The 18,593-nt window shown below is 37.0% G+C and overlaps 1 protein-coding gene across 1 annotated transcript in view; it reads left to right on the forward strand.

Moving 5' to 3' along the window:
• ADAM10 (ADAM metallopeptidase domain 10) overlaps positions 1-15,237 on the forward strand; it is a 42,681-nt gene extending 27,444 nt beyond the window's left edge. The window contains exons 5-16 of the mRNA XM_030955022.1: positions 1,269-1,372; positions 3,213-3,362; positions 4,436-4,528; positions 5,134-5,317; positions 7,020-7,183; positions 8,208-8,391; positions 9,272-9,422; positions 9,733-9,916; positions 11,064-11,172; positions 11,450-11,670; positions 12,372-12,498; positions 12,970-15,237. Of these exons, the coding sequence (XP_030810882.1) occupies positions 1,269-1,372; positions 3,213-3,362; positions 4,436-4,528; positions 5,134-5,317; positions 7,020-7,183; positions 8,208-8,391; positions 9,272-9,422; positions 9,733-9,916; positions 11,064-11,172; positions 11,450-11,670; positions 12,372-12,498; positions 12,970-13,064 (1,766 nt within the window). The 3' untranslated portion in view covers positions 13,065-15,237. The remainder of the gene's footprint in view (positions 1-1,268; positions 1,373-3,212; positions 3,363-4,435; positions 4,529-5,133; positions 5,318-7,019; positions 7,184-8,207; positions 8,392-9,271; positions 9,423-9,732; positions 9,917-11,063; positions 11,173-11,449; positions 11,671-12,371; positions 12,499-12,969) is intronic.
• The last annotated feature ends 3,356 nt before the right edge of the window (positions 15,238-18,593 follow it).

The following is an 18,593-nucleotide window of genomic DNA, read 5'->3' on the forward strand; positions in this document are numbered from 1 at the left end:
ATGAAGGCAGCTGTCAGATGAAACCATACAGAGCCCACACTCCAAGGGAGCACATCTGCTGCGCTCCAGCTACTGCCAAGCCTTGACTCCACAGCCCAGACTAGAGCTAGGCCAGGGCAAAATCACCTGAAATGCATAGAATGTGGGCATCAGGTCCTTGGTGCCCAGGCTTTACAATTCTACTCTTACATAGCTGTTCTATTTACTCTGTGAATTAGGATCTCCACTCTTTAAAAAATAAAGTCCCCTCACCAAACAGAAATAAAAAGACAAATGAATCAACCAAAAAATCCCAAAACACAACAAACCTTGGAAAAGGTTGTAGATTTCTGACAAAAGTGGCACGCTCTTGAGATGATGCTGAAACTGTGGTTTGCCCTACAGAAACTGACATGTTAAGTATTCAGATCTGTATTCCATTATTTCTTACTTGGGCATCAATTTATGATGGGGTTGATGCAAAGAAATCAAAGGGAGAAGTGTTCAGTATTTCTCATCTCTAGAGGAAGTTTCTGCAAATACAGGTTAGAAATCTGCAGTAGGTACTGCCAGTAAAAGCTGAGCACGTGTGTCTGAAACACATTCCCTTGTGCAGTGAGGTCTGCACTGGCAACTATTGCAGGAGTTGGCCTTGATAAACAGGTGATTGTGGGATATTCTCACTAGTTTGGATCTCCAGCATTTTTAACTAACATGTAGTGGTTAACTAAACCATGGTTCTATTCATTAGCATTTCCCTTCTTATGTCTTGGTAGTTATGTAGCATAATGTGAAAACTTCCAAAAAATCAGTGGAAGATGAATAAAATAATAAAATCCTGTTAGAATGTTGGCAAGGTTTTTTAGTTTGTTTACCAAGTAGCATAAAAACCCTTTCTCTTACCCAAGCAGTCTTTAGTATACTTGATATCCAATAACTTTCCATTGTGATGTCATATTTTGAAGGCTGCTTTTAGCTGAAGTAAGTTGGTACAGATGTGTAAATAAAAGCTCTTGTTCTTAAGTTAGGCACTGCTCATCTTATTTTCTTGTGCTGCCTGAGAAAATAATGTTAAGAAGCAAATGTCAGTTTTGTTCTGTTTGTGAAACTAAGAATGTGTTAGTAGAAATGTTAAATGAAAAAAAGCTGCATAGACCTTGCATCTTCTAATGCTTCCCTCAAACCACATGCACAACATTGGACACCAACTGAGTAAGTTGCACTGATGCAGCCATATTTTGGACTTGTACTTGGAATTTGAAAACTCAACCTGGGCTTCCTCTTTTTAGAATATCCACATAAATATGGACCACAAGGAGGTTGTGCAGATCATTCAGTATTTGAAAGAATGCAGAAGTACCAGATGACTGGTATAGAAGAACCAACAACAGAGGTACAACAAAGGCTAATGGATTATGTTGATTAGTACTTAGTGTGATAACTTCCTATTTCTTGTATGTTGTCTCTTTTACTTTTGGTGAGCTATCATCCCTCCACATTGTGAGATACTTAAATAATTGCTGGAAGTTTCTTTTTAACATAATTTTTCTAAATTCTTTTTCTCGTTGCTTCTGTAGCCCAGATGTGCTGCTTATAGTCTTAATGAATCCTAAGTGATCTCAAATTTTTCAACAGTTAGAATTATAGATGGATGTGGAAATCAAGCTTGAAATGAGGAATATACTTTACTGCAATTGAGAAGGAAGAGTTTCAAGATCCCTTGATCTCCAAGTAATACATTAGTTCTAAAGAGTAATAACTTCTAGATGTTCAAGTTATGTTAATATAACACACTTGGGATATCTGAGTGCTTTCAGTGGAAAATTAAGTGATATTGGTGGGAGGGTCTTCGTAACAAGCCTGAAAGCTTGTGGGGGTTACAGCATGTTGCACATTGGCTGCTGTGAGAGGTAAGTGTCCTGTGGCAGGAACTTGTGTACCTGAGTGGGGTCCCACAGTGGGTTTGCGCTCAGGTTTGCACCACATGTCACAAAATATTTTTTTTTCAACAGCAAGTTACTGAGTTTCTTTTAGACTTAGTTGTGTTCTGAGCTGTTCCAAGTCTTGGCATAATTTTGTGGTGTCAGCTAAATATATACCCAGAAAAGGGTGCAATATGCCTTGTTAAATAGCATCAGCAACTTAGTTTATTTATGTTGTGACTCCAGAAATTGTCAACATTAATACCCTTTTCCACCTCGGTAACAATAGCATGCTTTCCCAGAAATGTGCTTGTAAAACTTCATGGGGAGAGAGAGAGAGGGTCAGCAGCCAGTGAGTGCTGTAGGGCCAGGGTGCTGCTGCTGCCTTGAGAGGCTGCCTGGGGCAGAGGCCAGACAGTGTTACGGGAATAAAGTAGGGATTTGGTAAAAGGCCTTTAAAGGATACACCTTGGGCAGTACAAGAACTCAGCTGTGGCTCTACCCAAGATGGACTTTGAGTTTTCACACTTTTATAAGTTTTGGTCCATTTCCATACTGGGGTTAATTGTCCAATTACAGCTTCGGGTTACTAAGTCCCATCCTCTGTTTGCTCTCCTCAATTCACTGTTTACGCTTTTTGGGCCCGAAGCTGCAATGCTGTCCCTGGTTCTCAGGCTGGAAAAGGATGGTTTTGTCTGACTAAACTGTGAAGAGAACTTGCTAACATTTTATATGAATTCAGAGTTACATATTAATGCAGTACAGATTCTGGAAAATACGGAAGCTAAAACTTAAGGCATCACTACCAGATACCACTCTGCCTAACCAGTGTTCCTTTAGCTTCTTGTTCAGTGCCCCATTTGTTCCATGCTGAAGTGCTTAAACATTTGTTTGCTGAGGTAGCTGACTAAGGTAATAACAGTTTGAAATAACTGGTGTTAGGGAAGGTGCAGCCAAGTCTCACCAGTGCTGATTTTTTTCCTAACCTACCGTTTGTTTAGCTTAGAAAAGGATCATAAAGAAGAAAAATTCCAAAGATCACATGAATAAAAAAATCTATGTAATGTTGACTGCCTTTTGTAATATAAAATGAAGTGCAGAGAGAGCTTTTGCTAAGATTACATTCAAAGTATTCGAAAACTGAACATAATGTACTTAATTCAAGATTCATCAAACTTTGCAAGTTAAAGAAAAAGAATGAAAATCTGTTTGTATTAGTGGAGTATGTTTAGAACCATTGTTATTTTTAGGTAATCTAGTGCAGCGTGTAGAACTACAAAATTAATGTATTTCTTGCCTATGCATGTGTAGAAACCTGTTGAAGAGCCTAAGAAGGATGATCCACAGCTTTTGAGGAAAAAGCGTGCCACTCAGGCTGAAAAAAACACGTGCCAGCTGTATATCCAGACTGATCATTTATTCTACAAGCATTATGGAACCAGAGAAGCTGTGATTGCACAGGTATTTCCAGTCTCTTTGTTTTTAATTGCCTGCGTTCACTTTGGTAGTCCTGATAAATTTCATGTAACTTTTCTTTTTGTTTTACTTTTTAATGGCTTGTTTCCTTTGTTAAAATGGTCTTGACATAATTGAAACAGCATTTTATACTTTGCTAAAAAGATGCTGTTTCTGTGACAAAAGTCCTGGGCACTTGTGCCTCTTTAATGGCAGCTGTGGTGTGTTTAGCACCTCTGAGCAGGACTTGCAATCTGACTGTTCTCAGTTCTTACTCAGAAAAAGAGTATTTCCTGAGGAGTTCTGTCCTGTTTGACAGCCTGCCAAGCCTCTGTTTTAACACTTGCATAGGCTTCCCTTTGAAATTCTAGCTCAAAACATCATGAGCTAATAATGCTGAGATCTATTCCTGTAGTATCTAATAGAGTGGATGGTAAAAAAAGCAGTGGCAGGTAAAGGCAGATGCTTTTCATTTGTCAATATACTATTAACTGAGAAAAGGGTTGATATGATTTGCTAAAAATATCTAGCATTTTAACATACTTCTAGTGAAGTCTGAAGTTTCACTGCCACTTGCAGGTCTGAATTTTACTATTTATCACGCTGTATGTAGGCAATTCAATGTAAGTAGCATTTTTCAAAGCTCTGAAGTCACCTTTTAGTCACCTTTAGCTTTTTAGTGAGTTAACATTTCTGTGTACTCATATAAAAGGTAAATGATTAGTTTTCCCACATTTGTGTTCTACCAGAAATGAAAGAATAAATCTGTAACAAGTAATTTTTTTTTCTGAAAAAGCAATACAGTGCTTTGAATACATAGCAGTGAATAAGGGAATATTGTAAACAGCTATCTGAAAGTTGATAGAATTGTGTTAATAAAAATCAAATGGCAAAATCCTCTGGTGGTATCTGGCATGGTGATGATGCAGGTATTGATTTTAATTCAAAAGGCCTGTTAAAAGTTCCTACAGCACAATATCACATATTGTGGGAGTGTAGGCATCGCAGCTATTGCTGTTAAGATAAGCTGTGGTGTAGTGCATGGATCTCTGAACTGTAGCTACTTTTGTTTTTGACAGATTTCCAGCCATGTTAAAGCAATTGACACCATTTACCAGTCAACAGATTTTTCAGGGATCCGTAACATCAGCTTCATGGTGAAACGAATCCGAGTAAGTTGGGTTGGAAAGGCTTTCAGCTTCACTGATGCTGCTGGGAGGCTGTGTTCTTCAAATGTGCTGCTCCTGTTCACTTGTACCCATTTATTGTTTTATAACAGTTCTTTAGCAGAAGTGTCTCTGCAGGAAATGGTGCCCTAAACCATTTATCTGAATTGGTTTTAGTGATTATTGTCAAAAGCCCACTCCTGCTGTTATTGAGCTGTGGTCAGTTTTTCTATAGGAATCAACTTACTTTGTTTCAGCACTGTTGTTGTGTGGTGAATAGATTGTTGCTATTCTCCAGTAACTTTAATACTACAATAGAGAATGACTATCCAGGTAGGGACTCCCTTGTAAAAGTTTAAATTTAGGAGGATAAATACAAATTTTTGGGTACTCATGGAAAAAAAAGAGAAGGAAATAAGAGAATGGGGATTTACTACACAAATGCAATTCTTCATTTATTGTAGTGCTTTGTTTTCCAATTATTGGGGTGGTAATTTACGGTCAAGGCTTTTAAATTTTAAACATTTTTAACTATGCAACAGTGAGCCTCCTAGCTGGCATGTGCAAGTGGAAATGATCCTGTCTTACATTTTGTTTCAATCTCCTTTTAGATTAACACGACCGTAGATGAGAAGGACTCTTCCAATCCCTTTAGATTTCCTAACATTGGTGTGGAAAAGTTTCTGGAGCTGAACTCAGAACAGAACCATGATGATTATTGCTTGGCCTATGTGTTTACAGACCGTGATTTTGATGATGGAGTCCTTGGTCTGGCTTGGGTTGGAGCCCCTTCAGGTAATTCTATACAAGCCTTCAGTGCTGTGAGATAAAGTAGGTAGGCACTAGAAAAAAGGTAGAAACCACATTTTAAACTGACAGCAAATGCACAAAAATCTCCTAGCTTTTTACTATTTTGGTTCAGTATGGTTTAATTTTATTTTTAGTATATTGTGCCATTTCAATTAATCTTTCTGTATTTCTGATGAGCAGGATATGAACAGTAAAGAAAACATATTTATTTTGGTATACAAAGGTGATATTACTTGGATTGCTTTTTATTTATGGTAGGTGTGAGTGACCAGGAAAGTGACAGGTGAAACAAGTATTTCTGCTCCATATAAACAGAGCTTACAGCTATGAAAACTACACTGCAGAACCTTTAGGTTTTCTAGGTGGTATTGAAAGAATTTTTTTTTTTTTTTTTTTAAATCAGTGAGATCTTGTTCTGGGAGATAACAGAATAATTGGGATGACTCTTCTTGAACTGCTTCTCATTAGTTTCAGTCTAGTTGTGTATTTTGGGTCTAAAGTATGTCCTTTGATGGAAAAAAAATCTCAATCAGTGAGACATTGCAAGAGACAGGATACCTTAATGAGAACATAATTGAGAGCTTTAACAGAATTGAGTAATGGTGGAAGAAACATGAAGCTGTTCATATAAGAGGTAAGAGATCAACAGACCCATGACTGCAGTTGGTATGTTAGAGGACCAAATTTAGTGACTGTGGCAGAACCATAGGAAAAGTAATGCCCAGAAGGTGAATAGAAATGAGAAATTGGGTCTGTGATGACTATTCTAGTGTACACACTGAGCAAGGACAGGAGGAATTGGAATGTGCAGTCCATAAACTGCTTTCAAAACTGAATTTAATGGAGAAAAATGATGATCTTTGAGATTGTCATCCTTAACACACATACTGACATATATTAAATGGGATATGTCACTAAATCAAAATTCTACTTGAGACAGGAAAACTTCTTTAGACTGGTCTTTAGACACCATTTACATTAGCAGTAAAATAGCTGGATTTTAGAACATGAATAATGCTTCAGTAGAAACTCAAATTATGGAAAAAAAATTGGTGAAATTAAAGTCAAAATTTTGGGAATTTTCCAAACAGGAAGTATGATGCGCTTGACTGCCAACCTTCTAAACATGGGTCTCATTGGCCACCACATCAAAAGCATTTTCAGCTTTAGATTGGTTTTTTTCTGACAATGAGATACACACACACACACACACACACACACACACACACACACACACACACACACATATATATATGTACTTATTCTGACAAGGACATTTTATATAAATGCTCTTGCTGTGAGAGAGGATCTCCAAATTTACCATGTCCTTTTTAACTTGGTAAAATCGAAATAAGATATAGATTGAGGCTGCTTCTGTTGGGCATTGCACCCTGCTAGTCTTGTACTACAGGTATGGTGAAACAAGGGCTCATCCATTCAGGGAGTGCCCAAAATAGCTCTCAAAAGCTATTCTAAACAAGCTGACTTCTTGTGTGAATGTATCCAATCAGTGTTGAGAGCATTTGTGTGAATAAATCTAATCTACTTTCAAGGTTGTGTTCATATTAATTATAGAGAGCTCTTAGTCTGTAAACCTGCAGAGGCAAACTGATTGTTGCTCTGGATGTCAATAGACAACACAACAATTTTCCCTAAATGTGTGACTTGTACTTTTGTCTGAATGCAGGGAGCTCTGGTGGAATATGTGAGAAAAGCAAATTGTATTCAGATGGTAAGAAGAAGTCTCTGAACACTGGAATCATCACTGTCCAGAACTATGGCTCTCACGTGCCCCCCAAGGTTTCTCACATTACTTTTGCACATGAGGTTGGGCATAACTTTGGTTCCCCTGTAAGTATTACTGGTGATCTGTTAATTCACTCTCAGCCATTTTATAGGGAGTGATTTACAAATAGAGGCTTTACTCCTTGTAAACAAGGACAGCAGAATCCTGACTCCATGTGCGTATGTGCACATACGTTTATACAAACAAAGGGATGGCAAGTGTGCATTTTGTGAATTGTTTACTTATATTAGTTCAATCCCTTACAAAGGTACTTTATTATTGTTCCCTAAATACTTCCCTGACTTTATGAAGAGTAGGGTCACACACATCTTGTTAAATGTATTGTACTTTATCCTGGAGAGGAGGAGGAAGCACTGCAAAATTGATTAAGATGACACTTTATTCAGCAACTGGCTCACATTTGTTAGATGATTTATACTTACAAGTTGATCTAAGAAAATAGTGGAGGGAATTAGGATTCCAAGAAGAATGTCTTTGAGCAGGACTGTTTCACAGCCATTTAGGGAAGCAACTTGTTTGTGGTAAGCTTGAAAGCATGAGGCTTTTTGTTTTGCCAGTGTGTAATGCATTTCATTCCTCATGCTGGATATTGTAGATGTAATCACTGGCTGATTCCTGCTCTGTTTTGAAGTTCTCTTTGTACCTCCCTCAAAGCAAACAAGAAGAATGGACTGTGGTTTCTGTTAACTCCTCCTGCTTTTATTCCACAGAATGCTGATTACCCTTTTGTGAGCATAAAGCCACTCTTTTTAGGAGATGGCAGCTTGTCCAAGTCAGTATTTATTCCAGGACATGCACTTGGGGGTAAATTACCAAGAATGCAAAGATTAAACTTAAGGAATTAGATCCTTGCTACTGTTGTCTTGGGGGAAACAAAAACAACAACAGAACAAAGATAATTCAAAACCATACGTTGGGTTTATATACACAGTTTTTGTATTGCAAAGAACCTGAGAGTGTAAGATGGTGGTTTATTTTTATTTTATTTATTCTGTGTTAAGGCTACCAAATCCAGGTTACTTTTGCACCCGCCATCATTGAGATAGTTGTAAAATATTTGTTTTGCAGCATGATTCTGGAATGGAGTGCACTCCTGGGGAGTCCAAGAACTTGGGGCAGAAGGAAAATGGCAATTACATCATGTATGCAAGAGCTACATCTGGGGACAAACTTAACAACAATAAGTTCTCTATCTGTAGCATTCGAAATATCAGCCAAGTTCTTGACAAGAAGAGAAATAATTGTTTTGTTGGTATGTATTTCATCCTCCTGAAAGCCAAATAGCTAAAATATTACCACAATGCTTAATTTTAAAAAAATTATTTATTTTTGTTTATCTTATTTTTTAAAATTTACTGAAAGATTCTGCAAGTAAAGAATTGAATTTGATATCTCCAGTACGTGTCAAGTTCTGGGCTGGCCAGCACAGAAACAGCAGGACACACTGGATTCAGTCCAGCAAAGGGCCAGAAGGATTATTAAGGGATTGGAGCTTCTGACATAGAAGGAGAGTCCAAGAGAACCTGTTTAGTGTGGAGCAGAGAAGGCTGGGGAGGCTCTTCTCTGTCTTTGTACATGCCTGGTGGGAGGGAGTAAGCAAACAGGGTCAGACTGGTTTCAGTCATGCTCATTGTGAAAGGACTAGAGGTAAGGAGCCCACATTAAACTGCAGGGAAATCCTATTTAGACATGAAAAAGAATTTTGCATGATTTTTTCTTTCTGGAGTCTGATGTATGAGCGCTCACAAATTTTGTGAGCTCACATAGGTTTGCACATCTGCTCAGTAGGTTTGGATTTTGGAGTAGTTGACCCCAGTACCATCAGTCTTTGCCTCAAGGTCCTCTGACTGTTAAAGGAAAGGATGCAGCTCCCTGGGAGACTGAGCAGAAAGCTTGTTCTTATACTCCCACTCTTATACATCAAAACCTTTTACTCAGAGGCTTAAAATTCTATGAATTTTGGGAATGACTAAGCTGGGTGTCAAGCAGTAATGAAAGTGACTTGAGCCCTAGTCTAAAGTCCAGTTTGACCAGGCTCTTTCAGTCATGATTAGCTGGATGCTTGTTAAGGTTTATAAGTATTTGCATATTCTTTGTACTGCTTTGTACATAGATATACTGGCATTTTTCAGAGTCTGGGCAGCCCATCTGTGGTAATGGACTGGTTGAACAAGGAGAACAGTGTGATTGTGGATACAGTGACCAGTGTAAAGATGACTGCTGTTATGATGCAAACCAACCAGAAGATAAAAAGTGCAAGTTAAGACCAGGAAAAAAGTGCAGGTATTGTGCATGTGTTACACTACACTTTAATTTTGGGCATTTATTGGGAACTTTAATGGGGATTGCAGAATCTGAATCTGCTTACCTGCATCTTTATAAAAGTACTGATTTTTTTTAAACAACAACTTGTTTAAACAACAAGTGAGACGTACATAAGCATAATTATGTTATGGGAAAAATTCTTTTCAAGTCACACTTGATTGGGACAAATCAGAAATTTGTTGAGTGCTTGAGTAGGCTTCAGGATGAATAGTCTGTTTGGAATGGTTCATGCTTTTTGTTGGCATCCACAATCTGTGTTTGTTTGCAGCCCCAGCCAAGGCCCGTGCTGCACTGCGCAGTGTGATTTCAAATCCAGGACAGATAAGTGTCGGAATGATTCTGACTGTGCGAAGGAAGGAATGTGCAATGGTGTCAGTGCTCTCTGCCCAATATCTGAACCCAAAGAGAACTTCACAGTGTGCAACAGGAACACACAAGTTTGCATAAAGGGGGTATGGTTTTTACAGCCTTATGTAACTGCTAATTATTGTGAATTGACGGTTTCTGTACTTACTGCACAGGAGTGCAAGCTCAGTCTCTTTTTCTGTGTAGATGTTTGATTTATTGATGTCAGTCAAAATAACATCTTAATCCTTGATGAAGGTACATCAAGGATTAAAAGTACATATCAAATCCCAAGGTAGCAGTACTGTCTGAGAAAGTTACTCTTAGTTTTTTTGTAAAAGTCAGGATTATGAAAGTGTTTTATTTTCTAGTGCCACCTTTTCACTTTTCTTCAGTCTTGGTCAATAATTCTGTTGCCTTAGAAAACTGGATATACTGTCAATAGAGGTTGAATTTGGTTTATTGGCAATACACAGTTTCTCCAAACATGTACATATAGCACGGATGTGCAAACATATGGAATTAGAATGATTCTGAACTGCAATTAGTTTCCTGGGCTAAAGAGAACGTGGCAGTTGCCATGAAATATTGATGGGAAGCCTCTTATAAATTGATCTCTGTTTGCTTGGAAGCAAACACAAGCAAAAATCATCCTCTTTAAGACCTGTAACTTTTTGTGCTGTTCGTTTTCCACAGTCCAGTGTTTTAATCAACTACTGCTTGTAATATTTTTCAGCTAATTTATAGCCATCTTAAAGGTGGAATGGTCTTCATATAGTTACTGATTTTGAAACAAAATTATAAATAAACTGAACTTGTTTGAAGGATCCTGACACAGTGAAATTAAATGCAGAATCTTTTCTGCCATTAATTTTTATTTTCCAAGAGAAATAGTTGTGTGTACATGTGTTAGATTTATTTTTTTAACCGTGATTTTGAGTAGTCGTGTTTCAGTGTGAACTGTGATGCTGTGGGTGTTTTGCAGGTTATAAAAGGGTTTAAAAGAAGATACTGTGTTAAAAAATAAAATCACCTTCTAAAAAACTACATAATATGCCAAAATATTGACATTGAATAACTGTAATAATTTTTTGCTTATAAGGTTTGGAAAAAAATTGAAGCAGTTGATTTATTGATCAGCATCTTTAGAGCTATAATTATGCTTTCAGATATTAATTGTTAATATCTTTCCTAATGTCAGTGTAGTTGAAAGTGAAATTGATTTTTGTGTTGCTGTGCTTTTGTCTCCCACAGCAATGTGCTGGCTCTATCTGTGAGAAGCATGGCTTGGAGGAGTGTACATGTGCTAGTTCAGATGGCAAGGATGATAGAGAACTGTGCCATGTCTGCTGCATGAGAAAAAGTAAGATTTACCTGAAACATAAGTGTAAATAGAGCAGGAGAGGTCTGAGGAACCTGCTCATGGTGTTTGCACTTGAGTTTTTGTTAACTTTGAGAGCATTTTGTTCAAACATAGTTTCAGACAGACATTGCATTGTATTGTGTAGGAAATAAACAATACACTCTGCATTTTAACAGATTATTAGAGAAGCATTTTGAACCATGAAATACTAGAGTGGGTATTCATGCATGCATGTTTTAATACCATAATGGTTTGATGAATTTGTATTCACTTTCAGTGGACCCAGCTACTTGTGCAAGCACAGGCTCGAGCCGATGGCAGGAATACTTTCACCTTGAAACCATCACTTTGCAACCTGGATCTCCCTGCAATGACTTCAAAGGCTACTGTGATGTGTTTATGAGGTGTCGGCTGGTGGATGCTGATGGCCCTCTAGCTAGACTAAAGAAAGCAATTTTTAATCCAGAACTATATGAAAATATTGCAGAATGGATTGTGGTAAGTATATTTTTATATTACAAGTCTAACATGAAATGTTCTTGGTAATCAAGATTCACAGTTGATAAGTGTTTATATGCAGACTGCTTCAGCATTCTTCAAAGTACAATTAGCCCTTGTTTTACTAGATTTTCTGTAAGCACCCTGTGTGCAACAAATAAGTTTGCTAGATGGAAGGAAATTGAAACAAACAAATAAATAGGATCTGTTAATACTTCTATCCATTCACATTTTTAATTTACTGGTTTTTTCATGTTTTGAGTCTTCATATTTGAATGCTCTGACTTCTTTTAAGGAACTAAATATTTTGATCTTTAGTATTCATCATTTTTGTTGTGCTAGGTGTCACTTTAAGAATAATAATAATAATATACTGAAGAGGAGCTAGAGTGAAACACCCTTAGAGAGCTGCATAGGCAATTTTGTGTAAGCTGTTGATTGTTTGAGGCTTACACTGCTCTGCTGGAGTGCATCTTGTGTGAAGTACCCTTCTGATTCTAGAATGGAAATATTGGGGCTTTTCTGTGGAAGGCCTTTGGGGACATTTCTTTCAAATGTTAGGCTGGATATTCTTGGTGATGTTTCAGAAAGCTTTTTGATGACTTCTGGAACACAGTGAAAAGCCATATTCAGTGTCCTCTGTCTCTTGTGCATGTGTGCCAGCCCCCTCACAATCTTGTTGTTGTGGTTTGGTTTTTTAGGCTTATTGGTGGGCAGTGTTGCTTATGGGAATTGCATTGATCATGTTAATGGCTGGCTTCATTAAGATATGCAGTGTTCATACTCCAAGCAGTAATCCAAAGTTGCCTCCTCATAAACCACTTCCAGGTGAGTAATGCAGCTAATTATAGAGATAGGTTTTCTCCACAGCTGTTTAGTTCTAAAGAGAAATTTCAGGTGTTTCAACCTACAGTTCTTAGGCTGGCACTGTGAAACTACAAATGGAATTAATGCCGGTGAAAAAATTAATGAAAATCTAATTCTTGTCTGATTTTCCTATAACATAATATGCAATCAAAATAAAGCTTTAAGGACTTTCTCCAGCATCAGAGTTTCTTTTATTTCCTATTCCATGCTACATTTTGTAAGAATTGGCCTGTTTAAGTGCTGTTGAGGTACTGAAATATATTCTGTGTGTCCTGCATGCAGTTACTCATCTAGTTAAAACTTTGCAGGTCTAAATCCAAAGTCTTCCAGACCAATAGTTGTATTTAATTTGCATGGCCAGGGCAACTCTTTTGGGAATAACTTGAGTTTTTAAAAATTAATTTTAATAATGGCTACTTTTCTTTGAAACAGGCACTTTAAAAAGGAGGAGACCACCACAAACCGCTCAGCCCCCACAGCGGCAAAGGCCCCGAGAGAGTTATCAGATGGGACATATGAGACGCTGACTGCAGCTTTTTGCCTTGGTTCTTCCTAGTGCCTACAATGGGAAAACTCACTCCAAAGAAAACCTAATAAGTCATTGTCCCCAGTCTAACTCTCAAAAATTGAAGAGGAAAAAAAATAGCATGATATGCCCTCAAAACAAGTGGAAGTGGTTAATTTTTAATGAGAGAATCTTCCAGCTCAAAAAGAAGAAAAGTGTTTTTCTTGAATATTTTTAATTTAGTGGCACAAAGTCCTAGCATATCATGGTTCTTTCCCCCTTCTGTGCTCTTCATTGCTGCATTTTCTTCACTTGCAGGCAAATATGGCTGTAGTAAAACTTTTACTCAAGAATTGAGAAAAAGATCTATTTTTCAACTGCCAGACAAGGCTAGGAAGCTAGACCACCTCAGCATTGGAGACATTACTTGTCAATGTATATACATTGTTATATGCAGACATGTATTTCTAACGTACACCCGTACTTGTGTGCAATTGTAAACAAGAGAATTGCAATATGGATGTTTCTTTGTATTATAAAACTTTTCCGCTATTAATGAAGAAATTACTGTTTAATTGACATACTCAGGATAACAGAGGATGATGGTGTGTAGTGGTCAAGGGTCCTGTGATGCTTTACACAGCAATTTTGAATCCAATCACACTTTTTTTATCATTATCAAAGTTGTTTCAAGCACTCATTTCATCTTTATCCAACAGCTGTTAAAATACAGCATACAAGCCTGGATGGTCTTAGACAGATTTAACAGGTGTTCTGCAAACTTTGCAAATGTCAGAATGTTTCAAAAATGTTTTATGTGTCTTCCTTGTAGCTCAGCATAAATATTTTTAATTTGTCTGATTATTCAGTGAAATAATGAATAGTTAGATCCACTATTTCCATGCTTTATTAGAAAAATTTGCCTGTTATTCAACTTGTTTTAAAAATTGCAACCACTTTATTTGGGCTGTTCAGATATTCTTACAGTTTGGTAATCAAGTTCATGTTCTAAGGGATGTGGAAAGAAAAAAAAAGCTGTAGTTTTTTATTTTATTTTTTAATTTATCAGGTGTTTGGATAACTTTTCAGCATGATACTGTTGATTGATAACCACTAAAGTAGAGTGATTTGCCTGGCTACTGTGGCAGAGTTAAAACTGTAGTTAGGACTACCAGTTTTCCCACATTTATACCAGTAGTGAAGTTCAACAGCACAATGTCCCATTCCAGAGTTTTTATTATGAATGTAAATAATTGGCATTTTTGAAGATGAATAAAAGATGTCTTAAGGTGCTTACTGCTATGCAGGAGATGAAAGGGGGCATTACAAAATGTTTAAGCTTGTGATGTATTTATTGCTTGTTTTCCAAAAGCACCAAGCTAATTAGAGATGCAAATGGCTATAATTTTCCTGGCTTTGCTTAGGAGAAAATTTACTAAGGGTTGGACAGGCTTCCTTTGTTTGGTTTTTTTTTTTGGTTTTGTTTTCTTTTTTAAGAGTATAAGGTTTACACAATCATTCTCATAATGTGACGCAAGCCAGCAAGGCCAAAAATGTTACAGAATATAATGGGATCTCTTCCTTGTAAACTTGTACAGTATGTGGTAACTTTTTCAAAATACAGCTTTTTGTACATGGTTTAGAGACAAATTTTGTACATGAAACCCCAAGTCCAATAGACTATATAAATAATTCTAAATGATCTTAACTAGTTAGAAGTGTATGTAGTTGCTTTTGAGTCATTTTAAATACATTTGTTTTAAGACTGTGCAAAGATTGGAAGTGGGTTTGCATTTCTAAAATGGTGACTTTTATTCAGCAAGAGTTCTTAGTAACTTCTTGAGTGTGGTAGACTTTGGAACATGTAAATTTTTTGCCTGTAATGTTATCCTGTGGTAGGATTTTGGCAGACAAATGCTGCCCTATTTTATTTTGAGTCTAAGTTAAATGTTTTTTGAAAACAGAAATGTGCACTGAACTCTCCACTGCAAGTCAAGATGTGGTAAAGCCGAAAGGAAGTTCAAGACAATGAAACAGAAATACTACTGTCGATTTCATGTCCACTGTGTTTTATACAGTCTCTTTTTTGTTCACTTTGGAAATTTTTACTAAAAAATGCAAAAAATAAAGTATTGTGCAAAGATATGTAAGGTTTTTTGAAACTTGAAATGCATTAATAAATAGACTTGATGAAATCATCTTCTGAAGATCCATTTACTTGTTGAGCCCTGAAAGCAAAGAGGAATACACACATTCCACTTTGCTTGATTTCTGGCTTTTACTGTCATGCCAAACTGTAGTTGTACTATGTCTGTCAAAGTGTCCCTCTCAGTTTTAACATCCTGCAGTTATATATAAGAATAAATGTGTGTAACCTGTTTAGAGAAAGCCATGAAATTAAATTACTTACATGATCACAGGAATAAAACTTTTCTTACCTCCAAAATGAAAAACTAGTTGCTGGTGGGATGTTCAAGCCTGGCATCATTGTTACTGATGGATACCTTTGGAAATATATTTCGAGAGGAATATTGGAATTAATATGCAATATTCTGAATACACAGTTGGTGGATGAGACAGAAGGAGCAAATGTGCTTTTTGCAAGGCTAAGCTGGGTCGCTGGGTTTTTGTGTGTGTTGCATGGCTGATTTAAGGGATAAGACTGCTTTTCAAAGCCAGGTCCTGCAAGTCTTCCATTCTTCAGGCTGTTTGTTGAGAGTGGCTGCCTGGACATCTGTTTCCCGAAGGGAGCAGGGTGGACTTTGATGTTATCAAAGCACACTCAGAGTTCCTTCCTCACAAAGCTCCCCCCACCACCCCCAGGACTTTTTATAGAAGTGCTTCTCCCTGGAGCTAAATAGCACTGTCTGTGCAAAGGGCATTAAAAGAAAATCCCTTGGAGCAGAGCTCTTCTGCAAATCCTCATAGAGGTGGTGGTGGCTGTGTTTAAATCTCTGTAAGAACACAGCCCAGAGGAGTGGAATAATGCCTAAGCAGCTCAAATGCAAGTTTTCATGTATATTTTAAAGTATAAGTGAAACAAACCAGTACATAATTTTTTCTAGCTAATATTTGACATAGTTTTATTTGTACCTATTAATTTATTCATCTTGCATTTTTTAATGTATACATTTACCTCATGTAGAACCATATATAGAGTAGTCAGAATGGTGTGAGCATGACAAAGGCATCAAAGTCCTCTTAAGCAATGAAACTTTATACCATACAATACCATTGATATAATTTGGGTTTTAATTAGTGTTCCAATATTTCTTTCAGGAAAAACACAAAAAGAGGAAGGAAGAGGCTTTTATTTCTGAACATTGGAAGTTCATTATTACAGAGAGGTGATGAAAAGGACAGCAGCCATTCTGTCACTGAGCTGGGTGTGCTCTGACAGGAGTAAGCACCTGGTGGCTTCCAAGGTCTCAGGTCAGCTGTATGGAGAGAGACAGGAGTAATTCCCATGAGCACAGAGTAAGGCACCGCCTTAGGCACTGGAGATTGTAGGTATGACTTCAGTTTTATGTTCAGGCACGGTGAGACTGAATGTATTACAGCTTGGGCTTTATTCCATGTTATATCAGAAATTAGTGTAACGGCTGTCAAAACAGGGACAGAATTTGTTTGGTATGATTTGTGAAAAATGGCATCAGAAGTATCTTCATATCTGCAGGAGTTCACATACTGACTGTTCTTTTAATTTTCCTACTTGGCTTTTTAAAACCTTTCAAATTGTCTTATCTGAGGATATACCATCTTCACTTAGTTGAGAACTGGAGAATGCTTTTTCACAAACACTAGAAGTCATCCAACACCCACTTCTTGGGTTTTAGCACAATATAGATAACTCTAAACCTTCTTCCACCTGCTTTTCCTGAAGTAATGCCTGCTTCTCCTGAAGTTTAGATCCCTTTATCAGCCTCCTTACCAAGAAAGTGATAGTCATTTGCAAGAAGTGCCAATTTTGATGTCTGAAATGTTTCTAAGAGTGTAGTTTCTGTACTGTTGGAGTACAGCCCAATTCTTTTTAGCCTTTCTCTTGCTTTGTCATCCTTCAACTTCTTCTGAAAAAAGATTTTTTTTGAGGAGTAGGGGTAGGATTCTGTTCAGAAAGCTTACAAAATTCATAGCTTAGAAAGTTGGTGATAACTGATGTAAATGCAATTTCAGTGACAGTATTAAATTCTCTAAATAGACAAGAATTTTATGAAAAAAGAAAACCCTGAAACAGAAGCAAGTCTTTAGCAGCTTTTTGCAAAAGCAACAATTCAATTCTAGAAACAATCTAAAGAGATGCCTAATTTGAGTTAGCCACACATACTTCTCTCTCTGTTTACTTTCATTTTCCATTGTGCTTTGGAACACTAAAATGGCCACATTGTCATTTGTTCCTTGCCTGTCATTCTGCAGGACGTGGTTCATTGTAACTTCATGCCCCTAAAAATGCTCTCACTAGGTCTCTAGCAATTGAGTCCCTCCAGTGGATTATAGCTACTGCAAATGTAAAAAATCAACCAAACAAAAGGCCTTGGTGCCTACCTAACTCGCTCACATACTTTTGGCTGAAGTTTCCTTCTGTGTACGTTCCTGATTGGACTCAGCTACTGATTTTTACACAGACACAGAATGTATTACAGAGCTCTCATAAAGTAATTATGTTGCAAAATTTAAATATTCAAGGTAGCAACCTGAAGCATGAAATTAATCACTTAAATTGTAATTTTTGACACAGAAGGTGGAAATACTTTTGTGTTTAAAAAACCAGTTTGCTTCATTGAACAGAAGCTTTCAAAGCACAGACCTTTATTTTCACTGAGGAACAAGGATCTTTTTGCATGGAATTTGTATTTAAATAGGTAAATATTGATCTAATCATGATACTACTCCTAGGAGCCATTTTAAATATTGGAACAGCTTCTGACATGTACACCTCAGGATGGACAACAATTCTCATTTGAGATCTAAGTATGCTTCAGGTCCTGTTGTAGTTTGTGAGCCTTTCTGATTCTGTATTGAGGAGTATTCCTGTTTGTTTAAAGGGATGATAGTTATTGAAAACAGCGTGTAAAAGGAGTTAATATTCTGAAGGGTTGGCAGAGAGACCTGCATTCCACATCTGATCACTGTTCACTGCATGCAGGATCTGCTCAGCTTCTTCATTTGTTGGGCAATCTAAATAAATCCCACTTTATTCCTGATAACATCTGGATATTTTGATTAAAAATTCCCTGAAGTATCTTGGTATTAAAAAATATGCTTTGCTTTAAGTCTTAGCACTTTCTTGCACATTTTTTTACCACTTAGAGAACATTTAACACAAATTACATTCCAAATTCAGAGTTCAAGAAACCTTAATTTTTAATTAATCTTGTGCTCAGCATTTTAGTGACAAATGAATACGTATACATTGATTTCTGTTTCAGTCTGCACAAACCATAGAATAAAAGCAATCTGAGACAATAATGTTCCTTTCTGTTGTTTATATTCTGACAGAGGAAACAAGGGAATTGTATATGTTTGACCTTACAAAGTTTGTTTATATGCTCTG

Source organism: Camarhynchus parvulus, chromosome 10 (genome assembly GCF_901933205.1).
Source record: "Camarhynchus parvulus chromosome 10, STF_HiC, whole genome shotgun sequence".
NCBI lineage: Eukaryota > Metazoa > Chordata > Aves > Passeriformes > Thraupidae > Camarhynchus > Camarhynchus parvulus.